General features: G+C 37.0%; 1 protein-coding gene across 1 annotated transcript in view; it reads right to left on the minus strand.

Annotated features, from left to right (window-relative positions):
• LOC117296733 (prickle planar cell polarity protein 3-A-like) overlaps positions 1–14,919 on the minus strand; it is a 29,904-nt gene extending 14,985 nt beyond the window's left edge. The window contains exon 1 of the mRNA XM_033779777.1: positions 14,649–14,919. Coding sequence (XP_033635668.1) covers positions 14,649–14,675 — 27 coding nt within the window. The 5' untranslated portion in view covers positions 14,676–14,919. The remainder of the gene's footprint in view (positions 1–14,648) is intronic.
• Positions 14,920–27,098: the final 12,179 nt, after the last annotated feature.

Below are 27,098 nucleotides of genomic sequence, written 5' to 3' on the forward strand. Positions count from 1 at the left end.
AACCAATCAGTCAATCTAACGTTACCAGGAAACTGGTAACCCAATATGATTATTTAATACCCACACCAAAAACAGGAAATCAATTTTGATATGTAATCTATTGTGGACATTAAAGGCAGTGGACACTATTAATAATTACTCAAACAATTATTAGCATAAAACCTTACTTGCTAACAAGTAATGGGGAGAGGTTGATAGCATAAAACATTGTGAGAAATAGCTCCTTCTGAGGTGACATAGTTTTCGAGAAAGAGGTTTAATTTTCCGCGAATTTGATTTCGGAATTTGAGGTCTCGAAGTCAAGCATCTGAAAGCATTTAACTTCGTGTGACAAGGTGTTTTTTCTTTCATTATTATCTCGCAACTTCGATGACCAATTGAGCTCAAATTTTCACAGGTTTGTTAGTTTATGCATACGTTGATATACACCAAGTGAGAAGACTGGTCTTTGAAAATTATCAATAGTGCCCAGTGTCTTTAAAACTGTTCGCTTTTAAGTGTCTAGGAAATGTTTGTAACATCTCAGTGAAATCAAGCCAGTTATCCTGAGACATAAATGTCAGTTTCACAAGTCTGGCATCTGTGCTACAGATGTGCTTGTCATTTCCAAGGATTTCTTTTTGATAGCCAGGTTGTGATTTGTAGGTGGTATCAACTAGAGAAGGAGAGTGAATGAATGTGAATAACATCATCTGAAGATATCAAGTATTTACATGGGTCACTTGAGTCTGAATACTACAAGCTACCTAGGTTGGCAAAGGACAACATTTTATTTTAAAATCTGAAAAAGTACAGAGGGGATGACATTGTGTAGAAATAGACAGATTTAGAAATACAACATTCCTGTTCTAGAATGAAGTATAGTCACGTAGTAGGACAATTCTTCTACCTTTAAATTATCTTTGTAATTTCTACATAATAACAGAGACAGGGGTGAGTCATTACTAATGAAAAAGTCTGAAACCTGGATACATATTCAAAGGTATGTTGAAATGATGCAATTTCTATCATTTGGTAACCCCTGGGGTTATAGATTCCAAGGAGCTTTTGGAAACAGTATCCAAAGCACTAGAGAAGTTGACAAAATGAGCAGGATTTCTTTACTTGTGGAACAAATATTGTCTGATATTCTTCAACAGGCCAACATAAACAGTCTGAATTCAGCCAAAAGACTGAACAATTTCATCCCTGAATAATATTGTTAAGTTTTCTTCCTCTATGAACAAATTTGAGCTACTTGCATTCAATCACCTAATTCTTCCACAATTTTTTTGCCTCTTTAAAATCTTTTTCTTCTTCTCATATAGGCCCAAGGATGATTCTTTATCACTGCGAAAATGTGTACTGCCTAAGTGAAACTTGTAAAACAGTACTACACTATACCATGGTCCAATGATTTTTTTTATATATAAGGAGCAAATGTGAACAATAGCTCAACAGACATTCACATGGTCAATGAACAGAATGAAATTTGAATCAGACTGAAGGATCTTAAACGAAGAACTCTGATGGGCTAATCAAATGGTTCACTGCAGCTCAGATTTACCAGAAAAGAATAACAGAAAAACAAAGATATATGGTACCAAGGAAACACTGAGTTATGTAAGAAGGAGGTGTCCATGATTTGTAAGCAAGTTGTTAATATAAACAAATGCCTAACTTTGATGTTGAAATACAGCACTTGCCTTCATGTTCCTGATCTTTGATTTGACTCCTTCTAAAATATTCCAAAAAAAGACAATGACATTTTTTTCTTTCTCTTTCTCACCATTCAGGGTTTAGTTTGCTTTGAGGAAATCCAAGCCCAAGTCTCGATGACCATCAACTTAAAGGAACACGTTGCCTTGGATCGGTCGAGTTGGTCTTTGAAAAGCATTTGTACCTGTTTTTTTTTTTTTTTAATGCATATGGTTAGAAATATGTTAAAAGTAGAATACAATGATCCACACACATTTGCGTCGAAACTGCATGGTTTTCCTTTTACTTTGCGAACTGACATGGTCGGCCATTTATGGGAGTCAAAAATTTGACTCCCATAAATGGCCGACCGTGTTAGTGGAAGAGGTAAACAGAAAACCACGCAATTTTGAGTAAACTTGTGTGGATCATTATATTCTACTTTCAAGATATCTTTCTAGCCATATGCATTTCAACAAATGGTTACAAATGCTTTTCAAAGACCAACTCGACCGATCCAAGGCAACGTGTTCCTTTAAGGACTCAGAGAGGACCACAACTCAACACCGGACCACAGGTCAATGAACCCAAGTTGATATCACGAAGGAATCCCTTTGTGAAGTAATCACCTCCAAGCACCACAACAGTAAACCATCAATAGGAAGACAATATACGTCACACCAGCATAACTCATTCCAATTTATTGAACCCGGACTGATTTTGAAATGTGTACAGTAATTGAATTACCAGCCGTCATATTTGAACGGTCAGAAGATGAAATTCCCTGACAAGCTAGGGTCCTAGATACTGGTGGTAGTGTGAGAAGGAATTTGTGATTGGACAAAGTACAGGACATATGATCGAATACTTCTTCATTTTCAAATTGATTGTCCATCTGGTAGCTAATACTTGTTCGTTTTAATACCCTAATACATGTAATAACAAAGTACACTATTGGTAAAATGATATCATCGTAATAATGACCGCATACACGCAAGCACTCTTTTGCTGAAGTGTACTTTTACTCTGAGCCAGTCCACTGGAGCGGAGATATTGTGCGGCTTATTCTGCATTATGATTTGATTTAAGCTATTGATAGTTTCACACAATAATCCAGAATTCATTGAAAACATAAGGGGTGTCATTATCATGATCAACACAGGGGATCCACCCGAGGAATTCCCAAAACAAAACAGAATTTCTCAGCAAAGCCTCGGGGTCGGACATCACCATTCGAGTACCAACAGCTTACTACCCTCTTACCCTCGCTACCCTTTAGCTAAATGTCACTATGAATGTTGCTTACTCATGCCAACATTATGGTTCACGATAACTAGTTGCACTAGGTGAAAGAAAACACACAACACTAATGTTCCTGATCTTTAGATGTTGACATTTCTTATGAAATAATGATGACCAAAACATGCTGTTGGAAAGGTTGTTTTACAGTCAAGGTTCCGTAAGACTTTTTTGAGAGAGACACTTTTAACAGTACTCTGATAACTCTGGTAATCAGTGTGTATATTTCAGGGACCCCACCCCTCCTCCCAGTGTTCCATTCCAGTCTACCACACCCAAGTCTTTTAATAAAATCTCCACCATAGACATCTCCTTCAAAATCAATAGGGGGTGAAGATAACTTGAGATTATCCTGGGCACGGAAATAACCTGGACAGCATTATTCATATGATATAATTCAGAAGTTTTCAATTGGCCCCCAAGAGCACCTACAATGGATTCATTCATTCAAATCGTCAACACAAACAGCAACATTTAAGTTTGCAAACTATAATCAACACAAGAAATAGGACAGACCAAAACAAATTAAATTTCTCTCCGATTACTCCAAATGAAGTAATTGTAAATGCTTGACATTCATCAACAGCTTTATCATTTGCAGCAATGAAGTAGCTTTCAGACATCAACAAATGAAGAAGCAATTTGAAGGATACTGGCACATTGTTACCAGCATGAGTCAGGAATATGTATTAGTACAGGCATTTATCATGATATCTGGCTGGCTGAAGTCATCTTATAGACCTTAAGGTAATACAAACCCAACTTGATCAACCTTAGATCCAATGTCACCATTTTGTCGCCAAATTAATAAAAGATCGCTCCGAGACATTTAAAGGCTTGGATGATTGATTAGGCATGCAATTTCACGGAGGCAACTGCTTTCCTTGCCCAAACCTTGACCTTCATACTGCTTAAAAACAGTCCAAAAGACATCGTAATTTCTTTTAGTAGAAGGGGCCTAATTGTCCATTCAATACTGACAGTCCACACCAGGTGGATCTTTATGTAGTAGAAAGTATAAACCATTAATAAATAAAAAGTCTGCAAGATGAAAAATGACAAGCGAGGTTCTAGAATGAGGATGAACCATATGATGAGAGAATTGATGATGCACAACTGGACACATTCAGCCACAGAGGCAGTTTTTATTGGGCAGCGACAGATTACATTTTTTATGAAACAGCTCCTCAATACCAAGCAAAACTTGCTAAGTTTAAGACTTTTCATTCCAAAGTATCTCCATTTATTACATTTAAAATCCCCATAAAATGGATTCAATACTTAACAGAAACATAGCTTTTAATATATTGCCAATTAAAATGATTAATATTGTAAGAGTTTCTGCCATAAAGGTATATCCTTAGCACCTCAGATACATAGCACAATACAGTCTTCAAAAAAAGATCACTGCATTAATTTCAAAATGAAGTATCAGTGCTGAACTGACGACACATTTTTCTTTTTAAACCCAAACCAAACCCCATCACGTTGTCATGTTGTGGTTCTTGGTTCAATCATTCCAAATCAAAACATTACATGGTCATTCAAGAGTGCATCTTAACAGATGATCCAGTCCAGTGTTTTTGAAATCCTCCACACAGCACCTTAGGGGTATATCTCCTGGAAACCATTAAAGCACATCGGCAGATGAAAACAAGGAACGGACATTAGCAGTCAGGGTGCTCCTTTAACATGATATGAAGGTTACTCCCCACCCCTCTAAAATAAAATAAAAATCTGGTCAAGCTTCTGTAGAATACCTGGGGGTACTCAATATCTCATTTCAATAATATTTGGTTTGTGGAGGTCATCCGATCCTCACAAATGTATAATTACATTTTCACCACGTACCTATTGATTGAATTAATACTATGTATAGTGACTGCCATACAGTGGGACAGTGTAAGATGGGTCTAAAAAAAGTGTTGGTTAGAGTATTTAGGTTTGTAGGGTAGTGAGATTGTGACGTGTTGTATATCATGCCCGGAGGTGGATCAAGCAATGATCAGGGTATCAGATGAGAACGCTATAACTCCCTGCTTCGCTCTCGTTATCATTTAGAGAGCTTGAGAAATTGGTGTACAGAGAAAAATAAGATCAGATGACTGCTTTGGGGACGGACGTTGGAACAAAATCAGAGTTTGACATCCTGGACACTGTAAGGGGTATGATTGGGGTTTAACAACTCAGTCGGTGTCTTTCTTGTTTTGGAGGTTAGCGTGTCAAGATGATACGATCGGGTGACTAGTTGGGGAATAGAGACATTAAAGCAACATTGAGGGTTAGACTTTCAAAGGACAGTTAAAGCATGGTTAAATATAATATGACTGGGGGAAAATTGTGTGTCCTAGAAATCCAAACATGCTCTTTAAACTAGATGTGTAAACTTTATGTACAGTTTTATCCCCTTGCCTTGAAACTATGAATTTCTTTCTTCAGCTTTTGTCAGTTTGTTTAATTAGATTTCCAACAGCAAGTGTTTGGGATGTGCATGCATTTTTAAAACAAACTTGGCCCATTCCCAAAACCCATGGCCACAACAACATTTAAGAGATAAAGATTAAGGCAAAATTTAATTCACTTTCTCTGTGAACTAAACTTAAAGATAACTCCAGCTTGATTCCCGCCTCAACTAAAGTAATTTATGTTCCTTCCATTTTCATAAGACACAAGGAAAGGACAGAAGGCATAAATCTCCCTTCACACTTGATAAGTGCATAATCTACCATAGGGAATTCACTGTAATGGACTTGTTTTCACTATGTCATAAACTTCAATAAAAACTGGAGACAGTTCTTAAAGAAACTTTAAGACAAATGTGTTGGTTGAGGACAGAAGAAGATTTTATTTACTGCAGAGAAAACAGATTTGGATAACTGCCTAGATTGCCCCACATACAAATCTAAAAACTTAACACCCATCAATATCTATCACAAATACTGTTGGCCTATCTTTTATTTTATTGCGAACACTATCGTGTGTAAGTTATGAATCATGGAAGAAAACGTTTGAGACCAAGAACTGAAGATCATGTTATTTCATTGAAGTCAGGAAACTAAATAGCATGTCAAAACAGAAAGTTGATTGGATTGGCCTCACACTTGGAGAAGAATGTTGGAAGTTCTGTCTCAAGGCATTTTTCAAGAAGGTGTGATTTCAAAGAAACACATTTAAAGGCACTGCACACTATTGGTAATTACTCAAAACAGTTGCTAGCATAAAAGCTTACTTGGTTACGAGCAATTGAGAGCTGTTGAAATATCAAACATTGTGAGAAATGGCTCCCTCTGAAGTAACATAGTTTTTGAGAAAGAGGTAATTTCTCACCTAAATATTATAAGACTCCAGGCGGTCTGAAGCCTTTTAGGCATCTAAGGAAACACAAATTTGTGTATCAAGGGTGTTTTTTCCTTCAATTATTTCTTGCAACTTCAATGACCAATTTAGATTTGTTATTTTATGAATACGTTGGAATACACCAAGTTAGAGTACCGGTCTTTGACAGTTATACCAAAGGTGTCCAGTGCCTATAATGAAAATGTGTTGTTCCATACTACTCCAAGCTGAGGGGGTGTGTGATCATACAAAGTACCTCAATAGTTATTTTGTTCCTTTGAATCCAGTGTCTGTCATGGTCATAGTCTTTTTCTAAAGTCAGTGACCCAATCAATCATGTCATGAACCATGTGGGAGACCTCCTGTGGGATTGGATGGGTCATACATGGGTCACAGTCAAATGTTGACATACCCCCAACCATTATGATACATCATGCTACAAGAGAAATTTGTGTGGACTTTCATTATTGATCATTGTGTGATGGATCGGCCCTAAGCTTTAGACAGATCATTCATACTAAGGCAAGTCTGCTCCCTCTATATAGCCCTATATAGGACTATTCCTCTGTAGTATAGTTAAATACGTCTGAGGGTCCATTTGTAAACTTTCGATTCACCTCCTTGTGCTCACTCTTTGCCTTTTCAAACAAAAAATCATGGACAATTGAAAGAATAGAAAAGGGCTGAACAATGACATGATTTGCTTGTTTCAATTATTCAAACATACAGAAATACAACAAATATTTAGTCGACAAGCTGTAAGGCTCAATTTGAACTGATATCTTTTCCATGTTTCGACCTACAAATACAAATACCCAAGTCATTGGTTGCGAATGAATGGTAAAATCATTTCAACTCCAAAGATGATTCTATTACTGCTGCCTTTTGTATCACACCGTGCTTAAAGGGCTACACAAGTCATACATATTTGGAAGTCGGCTCTCTAGAATGAAAATCAGATGGCCTTGTAAATTTCAGAAAGAATTCCTTGAAATTTTTAAAAGAAATTGCTGAATGAAAGGATGACACTGTACACGAGGGCTTGAGCAGCAGCAGTACATGTATATAACAGATGAGAACAGCAACAGGGGTAGATGATGCAACAGCTGGGCAGGCACAGCAGCATGGGGGTAACAACAGCTGAGATAACAGCCTCTGAAATCATCTTGAGCAAACTAAGCAGCAACTTGTCTAACTACATTATCTTTTCTACATCTTGCACAAATATAATCCCTCCTAACCTGTCAAGGATAAGTTTTTTCTACAGTGTTATTTTTCACCCCATCTACCTTTTTCCTATTATTTACTATAAAAAACTTCAAATGATGAGAAAATCAAAGGAATCCGAGGTATCTTGATTTTTCATCAAATAGAGATTAAAGTGCCAAGCCTGATTTGCAGATAAGTTTACCAAATGATGAAAAAACAACACTGATGTCTGAAGATTTGGTTCAGAAGCAAAAACATGACGTAGTATCGCCACTTTGAAAGGTCAGCTCTAAGGATAATTTTAAAAACCTGTAGATTTTATAGAGGGATTTTCTTGTCTCTTGAAAGTGGATTGTGCGGCCTATGTAGTATTTGTGAGTAAAATCTGATGACTTGAGTACTTTGTGACAGTTGGGGGTTGCCCTTTTCACCCAACTTTAAGGCTTTGTGGCATTGCGAAAGCATAAGCCTGAAAAGATTAATATTGGAATTTTGAGATTTTTTAAAAACCAAAATGAAACCACAATAACCTCAAACTCCTCCAGTCTTTCTTTATAACTGAGCAGTATATTGTGGTCATAACAAGTTGGCCAATGCTTCTTTATCTGTGTTTGGGGCCAATTAGAGACACCTAGCCTTGTTTACAGCATTACTTGGAAAGTTTAAAACCAACTGTAAAATGATTAACCCAGACAAATGACCTTAAACATAACAAAACAAAACCACTTTATAGACACCTGTCCTTCTCTTCCACAAAATGCGAACCCCTACAGTTGTAGTGACATACTCCAGGCATGAAGTCAACTGAAATCATTAATGGTAGGTGTACATGTACATATATGTGTTCCTGTGTAGAAAAAAACTCATGGTTCATAATCCACAACACTATCCAGACTTCCTCAACCAGTGATCTTTGTTCAGAAGGTTTTTGCTCAAGATGGGAGGGAAATCAAAGTGTCGTTAACTATATTATCCGGGAAATGTTGGTCCTATAACTATACAAAAATAAGGGAATAAAAGGGCAGCAACGAGTTCTTCAACGTACGTTTAAAGCCGGCAGGTTTTAAACGGACGTTGAAGAACGAGTCACTACTCTTTTATTCCCATTCATAAATGCCCTTTTGTTAAAAAACAGAAACAAATACAGTTATAGACACTTTAACAATTGAAAATTCAAGGTTTTATTATTTTTTTTCCAAAACTTTGTGAAGAATCTGTTTGAGGCCTGGGGTTGTGTATACGCGCACGCGCTAAGATTACACGCTGACAGCTATGATTTGCGCGTTTCGCGTGATAATCTTGCGTGACCGACACGCGGAAGCCAGCTCAGTGTGCGCCTAAACAGAGCTCCAGTGTGCCATAACAAAAGGTTTATGCACACCCACGTGATGCGCTCTCCATCAAGAGAAACTGTCTGGGGTGTTTATGAATATAAAAATAGCTCTTGCAAACTGCTTACAAACTAAACGGACCTTTGGTATAGATGGAAAACACAGTTAACAGCCTTACGACCCTAGCAGAGTCTTTCTCAAAGGCTAAACGACAACACAACCAACTCTAACTGTGCTTAAACTAATTGCTGTTTCAATTATATAGGGGTGGGGTGGGAATATTAGTAAAATTCAATTTTGTGGATGTATCACACAATCCTCTTGTAAAAAAAACGAAGCCATTAAAAATGCCATCTCAGCAAGTTGAATTTGAGACACAGCCATAAACTTGCAAGCCATACTGGTGGACACACACACATATAATAAATCTGTCAAATGACTTGATACGATGAAAGTCATACATAACAGACCGTCATAATTCAGGCTAGTCACTATAACAGCTGAATCTCAAACAACAGAGTCTTCATCTTAGGGAACCCTTAAATGACATCGAGACATCTCTGTACACCTTTCAATCATTTCAAACAGACTATCAAACCTTTATGGTTGAATGTTAATACAAGCCATAATATGGGAATCATTTTCGAACCCTTCTCCTTGTACGAGTGGACTAACAGTACACCCATGGTGGTCATTACTGGTGATTTTCTTCCCCCAAGAATTCATTCATGTAAACTTTCAGCTGCTCCTAGAGACACAGGGGGCAAGTCATTATGAAGAATAAAATAAATCTTTGATTACAAAACCATATTTTGATCCAAGAGTCAACATAATTGCAACATGAATGCTGTTCTGATGATAAAACCATGTTGTAATATAATCAGATTTTAAATGCCATACACTTTTCACCTTTTAAAGCTACAAACAAAACTATCAGTCACGTATCGTTTGAGTTTATTGTTACATACCCTTTAAGAAGCGGAAATCATTGCACATTTTGTAACCTCCTTGAACAATACAGCAACAAGCAACTTGTTTCTGAATTGTTTTAAACAAATTTGCTACTAACTTTTACACCAGGTTCTCACAGGGGTTTATCACAAAGAATTTCAAGCACATATATTTGTGAAGTAGAGAAAAGGTTCTGCTTAGCAGGGGCAATCACACAAAAACATTGTGTAATGAACAATGTTCGTGGCTGGTTCCTGGTCCCTTTTGATAGACCCTTTCTTTTTCAATCGGTAGCTCTATGAGTGACTAGGTGTTGTACCACCCCTTTTGTAGGAGGTGATTATTTGTGCACACTTGTAGATAATGTCAAGGAGGTATTTACATAGGCCTTTCATAAATAAGTGACTATGCAAGAATAACATCAATTGGGTCAATCAGTGCATGTACATGTCTGAAAAAGCAATAACAATACTTGCTACAATTTGTCAACAAAGGACTGACTGTACATTCTCTCTGTCTGCTGCTCGGGATTATTATCTTTAAGTGGAATAATATTTCGGGAATGGAATGGGGACATGGTAGAGTGACCATAAAAGGTTAGTCATCATTATACAAGCAGTCTGTATGATTGTTTTACCCCATAATGACCCTAAGTTTTAATTAATTACATCATTTAGTCTAATTTTACATCTTGCATTCAAAATCAAACAACATCTTATGAAAAATAAATTACGATTTTCATACAGTTTTCGCTGAAGTGACTAACACGTAATAGTTGTGATTAAGATTCTGATAGTGATTCACTGATACACAACCAAAAGCCTTCCAGATATTTTGCCATTTTCAATTCCAACTGTAAATTTGTCTTCTGACATGCCGAGAGGCGTGGGTGAGAGAGGGGCTATCTCTGGGCTTGTAACTCTCCCCTCCAAAAATCCAATGTTTTCCAGTGAACCATCATCAACCTTTGGCCATATCTTATCCCAAAAATGGTTTGTCCATTCTTGGTTTAACATATAGCACCTGAGGGGGGAGATGAGACCCTCCGTGCCAGTGCATATTAAAAAGCTATTTCAGAGTTCTATTTCATTAGCAAGTGGTCAGATGAATTGGTATTCTATTTGTCTATCTCATACAGAGTTAGTTTGCTTTGGGGAATGTTATGCTACTGATTTCCAGGATTCACTATGCAAGATCATAATCTTAAAGGAACACGTTGCCTTGGATCGGTCGAGTTGGTCTTTGAAAAGCATTTGTAACCGTCTGTTATAAAATGCATATGGTTAGAAAGGTGTTTTAAAAGAAGAATACAATGATCCACACACATTTGCCTCTAAAGTGCGTGGTTTTCCTTTAACTGTGCGAACTAACACGGTCGGCCATTTATGGGAGTCAAAAATTTGACTCCCATAAATGGCCGACCGTGTTTGTCAACGAGGTAAAAGTAAAACCACGCAATTTCGAGTGATACTTGTGTGGACCATTGTATTCTACTTTAAAAATATCTTTCTAATCATATGCATTTTATAACAAACGGTTACAGACGCTTTCCAAAGACCAACTCGACCGATCCAAGGCAACGTGTTCCTTTAAGCTTTGCTAATTGGGTCCCATGTATCTCACCAGAAGTGAAGAGTTCCCCATAATCTTTGTTTTAAACAGAATATGGAAGACAAATGTGCAGTGAATTTGCTTTAACTAACAAAAACACAAGAGCTAAAAACCGCTTGAAAAAAGGGGAGCAAATTTGCCTTTTCAATAAAGAACTCTCCAAAAAAGATTTCTTAAAAAATATCTTATTGTCTTTGGTTAAAGCCATTGGACCCTTTCGGTTAACAGTATTGTCCAATGCCCACACTTCGGTATCACAACTTCTATATCAAATAACAAACCTGTGAAAATTTGGGCTTAATCGGCCATCGGAGTCGGGAGAAAGTAAAGGGAAAACCCACCCTTGTATCCGCGCGTTTCGCCGTGTCATGACATGTGTTTAAAATAAATCCGTAATTCTCGTTGTTTTACTGTTTTCCCAAAAAGTAAAGCATTTCATGGGATTATATTTCAAGAGAAATATTTCACCACTACCTTCTGTAAACCCTGTAAGTTATTTGTAAATCTGTGATTTTTTTTCCCCCCTGTACCGAAAGGGTCCAATGGCTTTAAAAATGTACTTAACTTTTATCATTAGTCTGCCTTGGCTTCAAATCAACAATAGTGTGACAACAGTTGAACCACTTGAACATAGCAATAGAGCAAGTCATAGGTGAACAGTTACATCTCATATAAAAATCACTGTTGCTTGCATCTCTTTTCCATAAAGTTAACATTAAATCTTGGATCCTTGTCGATTCAACCACAAACATACTTTCTAATGTCATTTTCAACCAAGCAATTCCTCATAACTCACCACTTGAGCAGCAGTTAAAAGACAACATCTCTTTGCACTCAACACTGAACTATACATATGTCTGTGTCTGGGTTTTACTAAAGTGTCTGACTACATTGGATGACCTCTTTTTCAAGAGCCAGACAAACCAGGTGTAGACATATGGATGATGCCAAGTTAATTTCTGGTGATAGTAGGCCTCTACAAACTGTGATAACTTGACATTATTCACTTGCTCAAGGCTGTGTTTTGATACCATGACAAGTTGTATCAAATTTATTAGAGAGTGTGTATTGTACCCAGTTGGATATTTCACAAACTGGTGAAGAAAATTACTTTAATGACGATCGAAATGCCACTGGAAAATACATATGTCATGTTCTTATTCTTGTGTGAATTTAAAAAGTAATCACAATCTAAACTAGATCAGATTGTAATATCTGACATAAGTATTTCAAAGTCAAGTCTTCTTCAGGCCTGTATGTTTTGTTTTTGAAAGGGCAAGGGCACCAAGGCATTTTCCCTTTATCAAGGGGCATGAGGAGATTGTAAACTTCTACTGTAGAGCATTTGAATGGCCCCAAGGCAATGAGCAGGGGGCATCGAAGCATTCATTGCCTCCGAAGTATCAGGCCTGCTACTTTGTGCAAAACAAGATCCATCACACAGAAAAAAGACACTGCTCAGCAAAACCCCTTTGGATTTGTCAACAAGAGGTGGCGGTAAAAGATGAAGGTTCATTGAAAGGTCTACTCAATTTGCCCTCCTCTTCACCCTGAGCCGATAGAGAAATTAATACCAGGAACACACATCAAAGGGAAAGACTGATAGTAACATGCTGCTGAGAGCAATAAACACCTTCTTACTCACTCCCCCACCAATTCTAATAAGAGAAATTTAAATCAAACCTGACTGCAATCTAGCCAGGCTTTCCTCTGTAAAGTTCACAACCTTATTAAGGTTGTATCAAGTTAAATTTACCTCCAAACCAGTGACAACCAAACATCTTCACTTAACCCATTAAATAATCCTCAAAGTGACAAATTTAAATCCCTTCTACGGGGGTGGTTAATGTCCAGTCATCAACATGTCTTCACTTGTATGTTCAGTTCAGAATGTTTGCTCTTATATCAGACAATTTCAACTTGTTCCTTAGCTTGCAACAACAACTTCTATCTTCGTGCTTGGTAAGTTATCTCCTTGATACTGAAGGAGGAAGTTGAACAAGGAGAGGGATGAAAAACAATATTGGAAGTTAACTAGACTTGAAGGTGGGAATACAATACAGGTTTTATGGTGACACTACAAAAATAACACCATGAGTTGTGATGAAATGGACTGGTTACACCATCAGTTCTATTCAACACCAACACAACTCATACATTATTTCCATGGTGTTACTCAAACTCTACGAAATAACTTAGACATTACAAGACTAACCTTAAGGCCTCAAACTCATAATCCAAATTCTTTTCCTTTGACTTGGAGCGACTCGAAGTACTTGAAATCACCCCACGCTTGGCTGGACAGACACGTTTTACTGTTTTTTAGTGGAGTTGTGTTGACACACTGATGGATACATGATTTGGGGGGTGGGGGGGGGGGAATCACTTAAAAAATCATGAAGAAGATATGATGAGCAAAGTGCAGAACTATTCTATCAGGAAAGTTTTCATTTTTCTCTTACTGGATGGGTCCTAAATACAACACTCACAAAATTTGATTACAGTATCTCATTATCAAATAGGTTATCAAAATGGCGGTCATTATGAAGACATGAATCCTATTAAAGAAAGAATGTCATCCTTGAGAGAAAGAAGCGTTGTTTCTGTTATATCACAGACTATGCTTCAATGCATCATTATGGTTTGGTAGTTAAACCTTACATTACACCCTAAGTATTGTTTACAAATGTCATCACCTATGCTGTTAAATTATTCTGTCAAGAATATAAAAACCTGGGGTGGAATACTATCCAACACAAACCCAACACAGTATTTTGAGAAAGTATCCTTTGAGATAAACCTTTTCCAAACTTGAGTCCACCAGACAAACTTTTGCAAACAAGTTCAATACTTGTTATCATTACTGATATTTGCTGATTTGTCTTTTCAAGGAAATTGGACAGATAAGATGCCAATCTATGGCACCAAATGACAGTCACTAAGTAACTAGAATCAGCCAACACTCCACAATAAGTTACTGGCAATTAAACATCTTTGATGATACAGAAACAACTTTGAAAACTACGACCAACCAAAAATTTATTTATAACCTCCTTGTTAAAGAAAATTCACACAAAAACAGAAAAGCTTTCAGGAAAATTACTGGCCGGACTTCCAACATCACTTTGCAACCATCAATCCAATAAAAACAACTTAAAAGCAAGCGACTAAATACATCAATAAAAATGTCAACCATAAAATCTCTTCCAGTGAAATAAATCCAGACTCTTTTACCTTGTTCTTGGAGAACAGTCCTTTCATTCCGCACTTAGCCACGTTTGATGCCTTGTCTATACTCCGATACAAAGTAATAATTCCTTTTGATTACCAAATCCAATCTTGTATCCCCTGGCGGTGCGGCGCGGTCCCGCAACTAGCAATAAGACTCACCAAGTGAGACCAGAGCATCATCTGCCGACTCTATTCGGTGTGACTGACCGACATTTCCAAACAGTTAAGAGCACTTGCTGCTTGGGGCCTGGGCTACATGCCAAAAGCAGAGGCACTGCAGTAGTGGTATGTGCTACAAAGCAATCAGAGTCAGGCATGTGGGCAGAGTACTGCAGACATACTGCGGTTTTGTTAGAATGCTGGTGGGTACGGACTAGTCCAAACTAACATGGGGGTGGCACATGAGTCACAGCAACTTTTATTCATTAGATATGGAGCCTATGTTGGCTAAATTGCACATCATCCATTTCGTCAATTGTTTTAGGAATGCTACACTTTGAAAGGAATTAATCCATCAGATATGTTGTTTTAATAGATGGAAGTTTGGCATGGGGATCAAAAGTATTATTTTTTGGTTTTACCCATATACATCAATGTGTGTTAGCAATATACTCAGTGCTTTCCCAAGCTCTGTAGTAAACAAAAATCACAGGCATATTACTAGGGTGGGATTTGAACCCATGACCTTACAATTCTAGAGCAGTGTCTTACCAACTAGCCCACCAAGATTGCCCAGTAGCTAGAGGCAGCTCGAATCCTATGTTGTTCTTGTTGAAACTATCACTTTAATCATTAAGAAATACTTTAAAATGCAGACATACATTCTCTGAAAATGTAGTATTCCAAGTTTTCAAAATATTTGTTTCATACCTTTTCAAAAATTTGTTTGATGGAAAACAAGTACACATGGTTAACATTTTGTAAAACTTACCCAAAATTGATTCATGTTTTGATTTTGAATTGTGATACATTTTACAGTCCTAGATAATAAAACCTGCCAGGGTGTTCAAGGCCTAACCATGGTTAGTGTGACCATGATCTACATTCTGTACATAAGAGACCAAGCCCAGACTATCTTACAAATATCTGGCTCCAGACTATTGATTTTAAAACCCAGACTTTAATCAAACATTCTCTTATTAATGAGTGGTTCCTTTAAAATCATACCTTTCATTTTTGATTAAAACAATTATTTTCTGGTGGGGCTGGGGGCGTATGAAAGTAGAGTTTTGAGGAAGAGGTTAGAAAAAGGGGACTATGGCTTGAGTATCTTGGGGGACAACTTCAATCTTTAGGAGGGGCTTCACTTTTGTTCATCACAGACACAGTTTAGAAATTATACATTTAAGGTACTTTTGGGGTATTATGAATAACCGATGATAAAAACAAAGGGCAGGATCCACTGTTCTGCAGATGAACATGTAGACTTGAACTTTACATTGTTCCCATGATAACATTGTCCAAGAATTGTTTATGTTATTTTATATGTCAAAAAAGTTCAGAAGAGTTATTACAAATTGAAGAATTCAAAACTACCAACGGATTCAAAACATGAAAACTTTCACCAACATCACAGATGACGAACTCATGCAAACTGTCACTTTAAAAAAGTTTCAGCTGAATGAAAAACAATCCAGACATGATCAGAATGAACACAAACATGGACCGTCCTCTCTCTTTAACAATTGAGGAATGGTGATAAGCATCGGTTATGATGTTTATTTGGTGTAACAACTAATTTATTCTGCTTTTTCCAATTAAGTTGCATCACCTTCAGGAAGATTGCCCAGTGATGCAGAGACAGTGCCCAAGGGTAACACTCTTTTTTAGCACTCCTGCCTTGTAGCTATAATAAGTGGCTGTCCTTGATGGGGGGAGGGGGACTTGAGCTATCTGTGATGGAATATTGTGGGAGCTTGCCTATCTCAAAATCACAATACATACTTGTTTTCCTATTCAATAATTGCTGAAGTATCAGTTACAGATTAAGTGTTAAAGCTTTGCACTGTATTCCACACCCACATTGTAGAACTCCTATATATTTGGCTTCAATGACATAGACCGAAAACAGTTTTACTTGACACACACCTTACCTAATATTTAATTAATTACCTAACAGCAAAATGCTGTCATTTTAAAATAGACAGTTTGAAGTAGGACTTTGATAAATATTGTGGCCGGTAACGAGCTACCCACACAGACTCGTGATAATCAGTGCTGAAACCTATCACTGCTGTAATATTTCATCCCTGCTGTGGATCATTAAGGAGTTAATGAGCTGATGATAGTTGTAATGACATTATCTCAGAATGGCACCACTTCTTACAAAATGCGCAGGCACAAAGTTTATTAGAAACTATCAGAGGTCAATGACACAGGAGGATGATTGGGATTGGAGTTTGGGGTTGGGGGGGGGGGGATATGGCCCCCAGGTCGATAGGGCTGATCTAACCACAGATCCTCCGTTTTTAAACAAAATATTACCACGTGGGGTATGGTATGAATTTCAATATCCAAATCTGCAAGTTAAGGGAAATGACATTATTTGGGGAAGTGTAAATAAACTTCAATCTACAAACAAGTTTTCATACTTTTTGTTATGGGGTTGTTATTTTCAACAACAAATAACAACAAATAACGACAGTGTCTGTTATGGCAAAATCTCACAGATTGTGCAGTTGTAGCATATACAATAGAGCATGTCCTTGCTCTATGCATAAACTAACTGATTGTGAATTTGATCCAGTATAATCATACATGATTTGTCATATGACCAACTAAAAAGAAGCAAATCAGGTTTCAAGAACATTGAGCCACATGGTCAAAACATAAAACCTACTTTAAATCATGAGAACCAAAGGGAGGGAAATTCACATTCTATCTGTGTATTTTGATAACTCTGCCCTGTATAACGGCCGGTATGATCCAGAGTCCCAAATAAACAATACACGTACTCTGAAGCTGGCACTATCCAGGGTATTATTAGGGGACTTCCCCCATTAATGAATTGATGGATGATCTAAAAAACGATTCAAACTTTTATTTTTCTGCAAATAAGGAAGAAGAAATTAATTTGAGACTCCTGATATGTTTCTATTTGGTTGACCTTTGAAGCGGGATTTGTTTGATTTTGATGGAATAATTCCAGTGACTGATATGACATGTTTTTCAGGTGATTTTTTTTTCATTTACGGACGATGACATTTACGATTCATAAAAAAAAACTGCTGGTTTTATTTTCTCTTCCAAGTTAATTTCAGTTCTCAAAAGGAAAATTCAAAGCTTAGAAATTAAGTTAATTTCACAAACATCATGATACTTCATCCTCACACTTAAGGATACTGATTAAGTTTGAAAGACAAAACACTAACAACATTATCTTAAGGACCATCACTCATTGAAAAGGGTCCAAGGAATTAACTTAATACTGTCATCTCAAATGTATGTTGTACGGAGCAAGAACATTTCACTGATTTACAAAATTTCCCCTAAATGTTGCTATCATTCATTGACATTTGTGGTAAATTTAAAGTTAATTTTTTCAGATAATAAACCACAAGGGAAAACTGACCAGGTAGACATTAATTTAAGTTTGAGTTGAACAAAAGCAAATTGACAAGAGCAGGATTTGAACCTATGACCTCACATTAATGTGTCGGCACTCTTCAAACTGAGCTATCTTTCCCTATGTTAGCAGTCTCCCTATTTTTCAATATCTGTTCAGACATTCAACCTGTAACTGCGATAGAGCCAGGGATCACACCCAAGTACTTTACAACCAAGGACTTCGCAGCAGAGGGAGCATCTTAATTCCGCTGCCAGATTAGTCACCCTTACGAAAAAATCAGAACACATAACACCCATCATTCGCTCTCTTCATTGGCTTCCAATTCACCAATGCATCCACTTAATAAGGGGATGTGCCTTTTTATTTCGACTATCAAACTTGTGATAATCTTTTAGGGAAACTAACTGGGGGGTTTTCTTTCATGAGATTTGATTCACTTGTATTGAACAGAAGTTGTATACAAATATTCTTCCCATATGGGATTCTCATGCCAATGTTCTTCCTTTTCAAATTACTGCAAACCGCCACTAATGTAATAACACCTGTTTGTATTACAAGTGTCATAGCCACAGTCAATACGCGGGGGTCTCTTGAAATCAACCCTATGCATCCAAATGAGACTCAACCCCCAAGAAATGAAAACACACTTATTTGCCAGTGGGATGACAACCTGTATAGATGTCATATTCTGATTGTTTCAGCTGGATGTACTTTAAGAAATGCCTCAGGTTTGTCATTGTTGCCCGAGTCAAGATGCACTAAATCTGTTGAGGGTATAGTGATGATTTTGAAATTCAAATAAATAAATAATCATTACTCTGATCACAAGCACTACAAAGTGATATTATAATCACTTTTAAAGTGCGTCATACCAATTATCTCAGCTGTTTATAAAAATTACGTAAAATAAATATGAAGCAATGTCCAAAATATTTCTGCTTTACAAATAGGTTTGCGGAAAGCTAAGATCTCTAACTTCGTTTTGTTTTTGCAAATTAAAGTTAAAAACAATATCAAAGGCGCTGCTGTCTTATCCAAAATATGTGGAGCTCCTTATTTAACAAGTCAGATGGTAAAATCATCTTATAAATTATAACAACCAGAGCTTCTTTGGAATACAAACAAGTGGGGTTCATATTTGAACTCAGCGGGTTTGAACTTGGCTAAATATCCATTAACTACTTCATTTGCAAAAGTTTATTATTGTAAAACAACCATCCTTTAAAATGCACTACTCTGTGATTATACTGAGTGAGGAGACCGATCTTAGGCTTATGATATCAAAGAATGTCATTAAGGTGCTTTGTTTGTGGGATAACCGCTGGAATGAGTCAGTGTCATTGATTGGCTTTTGAAAGGAAAGCGCCGGAAATTGACTCCCAAAAGGGCAGTGTGGCAAAAGGATCTTTGAAGTTAACCCCAAAATGTGTTTATTTGTCTGCATATCTATTCTCAAGGGGGTAACTTAATGCCTCTGTGGGAGTAATATGATGGTCTTGTGGGATGAAATACATCAATTGCTGCCAAGCAAGACTTTCTTTGTTGTCACATCCATAAATGGGGCTTGGTATAGTTACAGTGATGCTACGGGCAAATCATTATCAAAATCATTTATTGGGTAAGGTTTATCAATGTAGCAACTATTCACACACAAAAATTGCTTATCTCATCACTTTATGTTTACGACAAAAATAAAAAGTTTCTGATAAATTTTGTGAAAAAGAAGAGAATATTAAACTACCCTAAATTTTAATGTATATTTCCTTATCATGACAGCTCAACAACATGGCCTATAATGATGTAATTCTGTGGGAAATAAATTAATACTTAGTCAAAATGAAAATATAGGTCTACATCTCTTAACTAAACGCAGACATAGAGATCCCATAATTTAATCCATCCATTAAAAATCTTACCACTTATACCTTTAACTTCATAAAGATACATTCTGGATTTAATATCGTGCAACGTTAATTGAATGACACTAAATAACTTGAAGTCTCTGAGGGTATGACTGTTGTGAGATGTAATTAAAAGAATTGTCACTTGGGATTTAACAATTTCCGAATTAGGGCAGAAAATGGGGGGGGGGGGGATCAATTTTATGACAACTGGAGCAGAACGAACATGTAATAACAAACTCAAATGCAACATGACTGGAGGAATTTCAGCTGTGGAACACAGTTGGGACTTCGGTGCATGTATCCACAGTGCATGGTTCCCCCTAGGGTTTTCAAAAACCATGGGGGATCCCAGAAATAAACTTTGCAGTTCTTTGAAGGGTGTCGTGGCCGAGTGGATAAGAACACCAAACTCAAGCTCTGGTGCTTCTGTTCAGCAGAGTGTGGGTTCGAATCCCGGTCTTGGAACTTGTGTCCCTGAGCAAGACACTTAACTATAATTGCTTCTCTCCACCCAGGGGTAAATGGGTACCTGCGAGGGCAGAGATGGTTCTTGTGATTGATTTAGCCGAGTAGCACATATTAATGTTGCACAAGGCTGTATACTCCCCACCAGGGAGCTGAGATGGTTTAAGGAGTGATTTAAGGCCCAGTGACCAGGGGTAATAATGTGAAGCGCTTTGGGACGCCCTCCGGATGTGAAAAGCGCTATATAAACATGGGTTATTATTATTATTATTATTATTTGAAGGACACCACGCCTTGAAATGACGTCAATAACTGAATATTTTGTGTACAAGTACAAGACTGACAATGTTTGTCTACAGTTAACAGAAATAGTCAGAACCCCTTGACTGAACAAGCTCTTTTGCACCAGAAACGGTTGGCTTAACACCATGGAATTGTCCTCTACATGTATTTGTTGTCAGTGCATCCTCCATCTCCTGGATTCTAACTCTTGGTAAGTAACTGTTTTGTTGTACGTTTCTTGGGGCTTTAAAAATGTGATTTTATTTCAGTTTTATTAGTTTTAAAATCTACAATGGCTCACTCAGTTGAATATGCTCAAACTTTTCATTGATAAAGATAATTTGCCGATAATTAACCTAAAATCTTTACAGATGAATGAGTGTCAAATGAACCCCTTAAACACAAATGAATCTAAGTGAATTAGAATAATAACTCAAGTTCATCCAACGACAACTAATCGACCCTCTATGAAATCCCCTATGTTCCAAATACTCTCATTCCAGATTGTTGACTCACAAGGTTGCCTACAATCCCCCATTAATGAAGGGTAATGTCTTTCACTCCTCATGATCATCTATGGGATACACTCCTTGAATATTACCGCTACATGTCAATATCCCTTAAGGATAAATGATTCAATGTTCTAATACATTCCTTCCGCTGAATGTTATCATAGCAAACTTGATAAACTGTAATAAAAATTACTTCTGAGTCCACTGCTGCAGGACACGAAGAAGAAGAAGGGCGGAAAAGAGCGACCGATATAACAACATCCTTATGTCCTCAACACATTTTGCATTCATTCAAGCAAGACCAAAATATAATAAGACACCTACAATTTAGTGGGGGCTGTGTGTACTAATTCCCCCCTTAGGAATTAAAAAAGTGGGGTTGGACTCATCTAATCAACAATGTCATTGACCTAGGTATTGAGGAACAGAAAATGAACTCCAACGTCCCAAACTCAATTGACACAGATATAACCGTGGGGGTAAGTCCTGCCCGATGGGGGTCCCGTACACAGGAAATATGGCACTTTACTCCCTTCTGTCGGTCTCATATTGAGAGGGGGAGATTTTGGAGTGGCTAGGGGCAGACATGCCACTTACAAGAAATGGAAAGAGGGGAGGGGGAACTTAAGTCAACGACCGTGCAATTGTCAGACAAGGGCCAATGCACTACAAGCTCAAATTTGCACTTGAATTCTTTGTTTATTGGTTCCCCTGCCCCCCCCCTCCCCATTATTGCCACATACATGTATATATAATTCATAGGGATTTTGACCTTTTTATCGGTTGTGTTAAAACAGGATGGAAACAATTATCAAGGATTTACAGAATTTTAATGTAGACAATTTAGTTGGGTGTGTGGTACCACCATTAAAACAACCTACCTACGAATTGTGTGCTTTAAACTCTATGAAATCATTTGCTTAGCATATTTTGTTGCTTAGGCAAAAACTAGCAACATTGCATGGTATATTGTAGTTTCATATAAAAAGCTCTCCATCATAAATCAAGACTTTGTGTTTCTCTCAATAACTTCACTCAAAATAGCCTCACTTTACCGACATGCAGATGACGTCACTGAATTTCCGTAATAAAAAATTGATTAAAACCTATCACGATCTATAAAAAGAAAGTACTTTTTATGAGCTGACCTGCTATCAAGATTCATCTCTTCGTATCTTTTTTATCTGCACTTGTAGGAGCCCACTCACTCCAGAATGAGCTAATTTTCCACCCGAGGCCAGATTCTGGCTCAGTGATGAGGTGAATAAAAACAAGTAAGTAGTCATACAGCGGGGACTAACTTTAACTGGAACCTCTTCCTATCGTAACAAATATGCATAGGCTTGTACATTTTATGGACTTGGTAGGTTGTGTATTTGTTATGATTGTGGCGACATTTCAAGTTTATTTTGGTTGTTTTTATTACAGTCCATCTGAGATGGTTGAGCTTCTTTAATTATTCATAAAATCCCAATTCTTGTATTTCACTCAAACCTGTAAATCTTTCAAGGAGAATGTATTAAAAAAATATAATTGCAGCCCTTTATTCTTCAATGTATGATCATATTAAACACACTGTCTTTTTTCATATGGCAGATGTAGCCCCCTAAAAGAAGTAATTAAAATTTAGAAAATTGTGTGGAAATAAAAAAGACATAAATAGGGCAGAAAATGTTTGAATGTAAGATATTTGTACCGAGCGCACCAGATTGCTTAGATATAAGGTGAGATAGAATGACTGCTCTATGCCTGAATCTTCTTGTCTTCAGCTTTCTCTCTGACAAATTACCAAAAATAGCAGAATCTTATGATGCATTTTGTCTGCTGCCTAGATACAACAATGCCCCACCATGTTCAATGTTTTTCTCAATCAATACGTGGCCTAATTCTTTCATAAGACACAAACTCAAAAAACATCAACACAATCCTTCGGGCATCTTAGGAACAAGGAAGAAAGTGAATCAATCCAACGTAAAATTTACCCCATAAATGATTTCTATTTATCACATTGCCTTTCTAGGTTCAATAAATAGCTAGAAGGAACTTGCGCTTATTGGAACAGTTATAAAACGAGGATAGCAGGATATATATTTTTTTTAGTTTGTGTCCAAATTGTATAACCCAAGCTCTTTTGTACTGGGTTAACTGCAGCCCAAGGTCTGACAAGATTAGAAGTATATCATTCAATATTTGCCTGCAGGTGCAGAAGCAACTATATGGAACCAAGTGGGGTTTTAAAGAGACCATAATCAAAAGTGACTGGTTTGTTTTTGAAATTCTAAAAAGGAAAAAAGCACTTGATAATTTTGCTTCTGTTTATTTTGTAGGGATAAGATGGTCTTTGTTTTGTTTTTATTTCTTGGTTAAAAGGCAGGGGACACTATTGGTAATTGCTCAAAATAATTATTAGCATAAAACCTTACTTGGTAGCGAGTAATGGGAAGCTGTTGACAGTATAATACACTGTGAGAAACGGCTCCCTCTGAAGTAACATAGTTTTCGAGAAAGAAGTAATTTTCCACGAATTTGATTTCGAGACCTCAGATTTAGAATTTGAGGTCTCGAAATCAAGCATCTGAAAGCAGACAACTTCGTGTGACAAGAGTATTTTTTTCTTTCATTATTATCTCGCAACTTCGACGACCGTCTGAGCTCAAATTTTCACAGGTTTGTTATTTTATGCATATGTTGAGATACACAAACTGTGAAGGCTAGTCTTTGACAATTACCAATAGTGTCCAGTGCCTTTAACAGAAAACAAAAAGATACTTCATACTACATTTTAAACTACGTAAAATATCCCAACATTGGTAAATCATACTTGTTTTTTCAGAGAGATATCTGTCGGCATATTTCTCAGCTATGCAGTTGCTATGCAGAGGAGAATGAACAACTAATCAAGGTGTTCTGTATATTTACGATGCGGACAATAAGACATTCTAATTCTAATTCTAATTTCCAACGAAATACAAACTATTAAAATAAATGTTTTTTTAAATGTTTGTATTTAGCAGGTAGTTCTGGACAGCAAGCTGTAAGGGTTGTTACTAAAACAACCTTCACCTGTTATATTCCTTCCAGAAAACCTTCCACTGAGTGTTAAGGGTGAATATCTCAACCTGTTACAGCATTTCTTTGTCTTGGCAAGAGGCGTAGCATGGAAGGACAAAAAATAATGACTAAGAAAATCTGGGTCAATACCGACCCCAACAGAGGCAGATGTTACTAATCAAATTACGACTGATGAAATTACATTGTTAGAAATCAATTTCGTATCTTCTCCCTCTTGGTTGCTTCCAGGATGTCTTCAGTATCCGTCCTTGGGAGACTTAATGTTTGGGTGTTCCCCTCAGAAGGATGTGTGAAAAGCAATAAAACATCAATGTTAAAACAATAACTTGTTTCTCCCTGAATTCAATTGATTGTAATTTCACCGAATAATTTGTTCTGATTTGAACACCTGTTGAAGGTAACTTTAACATCTAGCAATCAATATGGGACGGCCTGGCGACAAGGATTAAATGCAAAGTCTTGAGACTTGTTGAGGATACAAATCTAAATTAATATTTCATTTTGGATGCAATAAGTAAGTTCTAAGAAATCCAAGAGACTGGGATAATGAGTCAATTACTATCCTCTCTTCAAGTCCCTCTTTAAAATATACGCAGTTTGTTTTAAAATCCCTGAAGAAGAAAAAAAACAATAACCAAAAAGGTTTTTATACCTAAAAAATAAATAAATAACCAAAACGCAAGATAAAAATAGCCTAATAAAAGGTATCTGTTCTTATACTTTAAAAATAAATAAATAAATAAACACACAAAGCAAGATAAACAAAATTGGTTTCAGAATTATTATTCCTATTTCCCTAGAAATCTCGAAAAAAGAAAAATGTGAGGTCCTCTCAGCTACTTTAAAATCACATCATCTTCCCTTAAAAGCATTGTGTAAAGGTTCACCCTGGGTATAACTCTCTTCACTGTAAAACCTCACACAAACAAAGTAATTAACTCTGAATTGATAGAAAAGCGTTGGTGTAAGCATATTTGTTGTTGCTACATGGCCTCTTTCATGGACCATCAATCCTACTCATCACGAATCAAGCACTTTCCCCCTACCTCCTCCATCCACAACACAAGATGTCTGGTTTATCTTGCTTGCAACATTGAATACTTTGTGTACACATATACTAAGCCATATTCTAAGATTTCTTTTAACACCAAGCACTTTAACGAAGCCAATACTTCTGCAAGTTCATTATTTGTGTTTTTATGAACTTGTTTGTATTAATTTTTTTTTGTTTTTTGTAGCTTGTTTGTAGCAAAATCATGTATCTTTACATAATCTGATACCTTGAGATAACAAACAGTTTCGGCTTTCTTAAAGCCAAAATAATTTCAGATAGACAAATAAATTTTAAACCACCACCAACTTTAACCTTAGAATTTCTTTTCAAAAGAAAACCTTTTGAAAAGAACATTACAAGAACAAATAGTGGAAGGCTTATTTTTATCTGATGAATTTATAAAAACGTTCCAACAACCAAAGCAAGACACCACATTGGCCCTTTACAGACCACTGTCAATGGCCGCCCCCCTAATTCAAGCTGATAGGCTCCTGACGACGGCACCAGCTCGGTAATCACGACTCATTATCCGTCTGATGGCGATCCTAACCAAACAGATTACTTGGGGTTCTCGTTTCCTTCGTTCTTTTCTAAAAAGCAGGACCGGCTTAATAAGCCGCCGGACCACATCTGATGGGCCCTGAAGGGGATTATAATGGCCGGAGATCACCGTGGAATACACAATGATTTGAATTTGATACGTTGGGCGGTTCTGCAGTGCGCTGCGAACAGTGCACTATGGTAAATGATATCTTGTAATGTTTTTTTTTGTTTTCTTTGTGTGTATGTGTGTGATTTAGGTTGATATTCTGCAGGCTAATCTGGTGACTCCCGACTAATTCATGGTGTCAGAGTTAGTCAGGAGGAGAAACTATCTAGTGCTATGCAACACAATCGTACAAAGGAGGTCGCACTGATGTGAAGAAAATCAAAACTGAGTTGTGAAAATTCAACAAAATTAGAGCAGGAAAAACAGGAAATTTATGGAACTTGAGGAACACCTTTGAACCTTTAAGAGTCACATGCGCAAGCAAATCTGTTTTTTTGAAATACAGAATTGAACTAGCAGGCCACTGACCTAGCATACAAGGTTTGAACATGTATTCCATACATTCAGTATTTATCTATGAATATTAGTAAATTGTCAGTTTGGAAATACAATTACGTAGTAGAGCGGCTTGTTGTGGCACTTTTGACCCCAACATTGGTATGAAAGTTTGTTGAATTGAATCCTTAGGGGTGGGGGTTGAAGAAATACAGTTACCTCCCCGTTATACCTGAAACAAAATGGTTGGTTATAAGATACTATCCTCCCATAACAACCATCTCAAAAACATTCATTTCAACACAGAGTAAACAATAACAACAAATAATTCAGGGAACCACTAAACAAAAGTGAACACAAGAGGGGGTAAGACTATTGGTACAACAACAGATCAGGTATGAATTTGATCAGAAGATGGTGTCAATTCAGCCAAGTGCGCTACTTAAGGTAACAAAAATATCACTTGCTGTTGCATACAATTCCTACGACATTATTAAAGGCAAATTCCAAAATGACTCTCTCAGGTTGGGTTTTGTACACACCATCAATTC

The sequence above is a fragment of the Asterias rubens genome, chromosome 11, assembly GCF_902459465.1.
Source record: "Asterias rubens chromosome 11, eAstRub1.3, whole genome shotgun sequence".
In the NCBI taxonomy this organism is placed as follows: Eukaryota; Metazoa; Echinodermata; class Asteroidea; order Forcipulatida; family Asteriidae; genus Asterias; species Asterias rubens.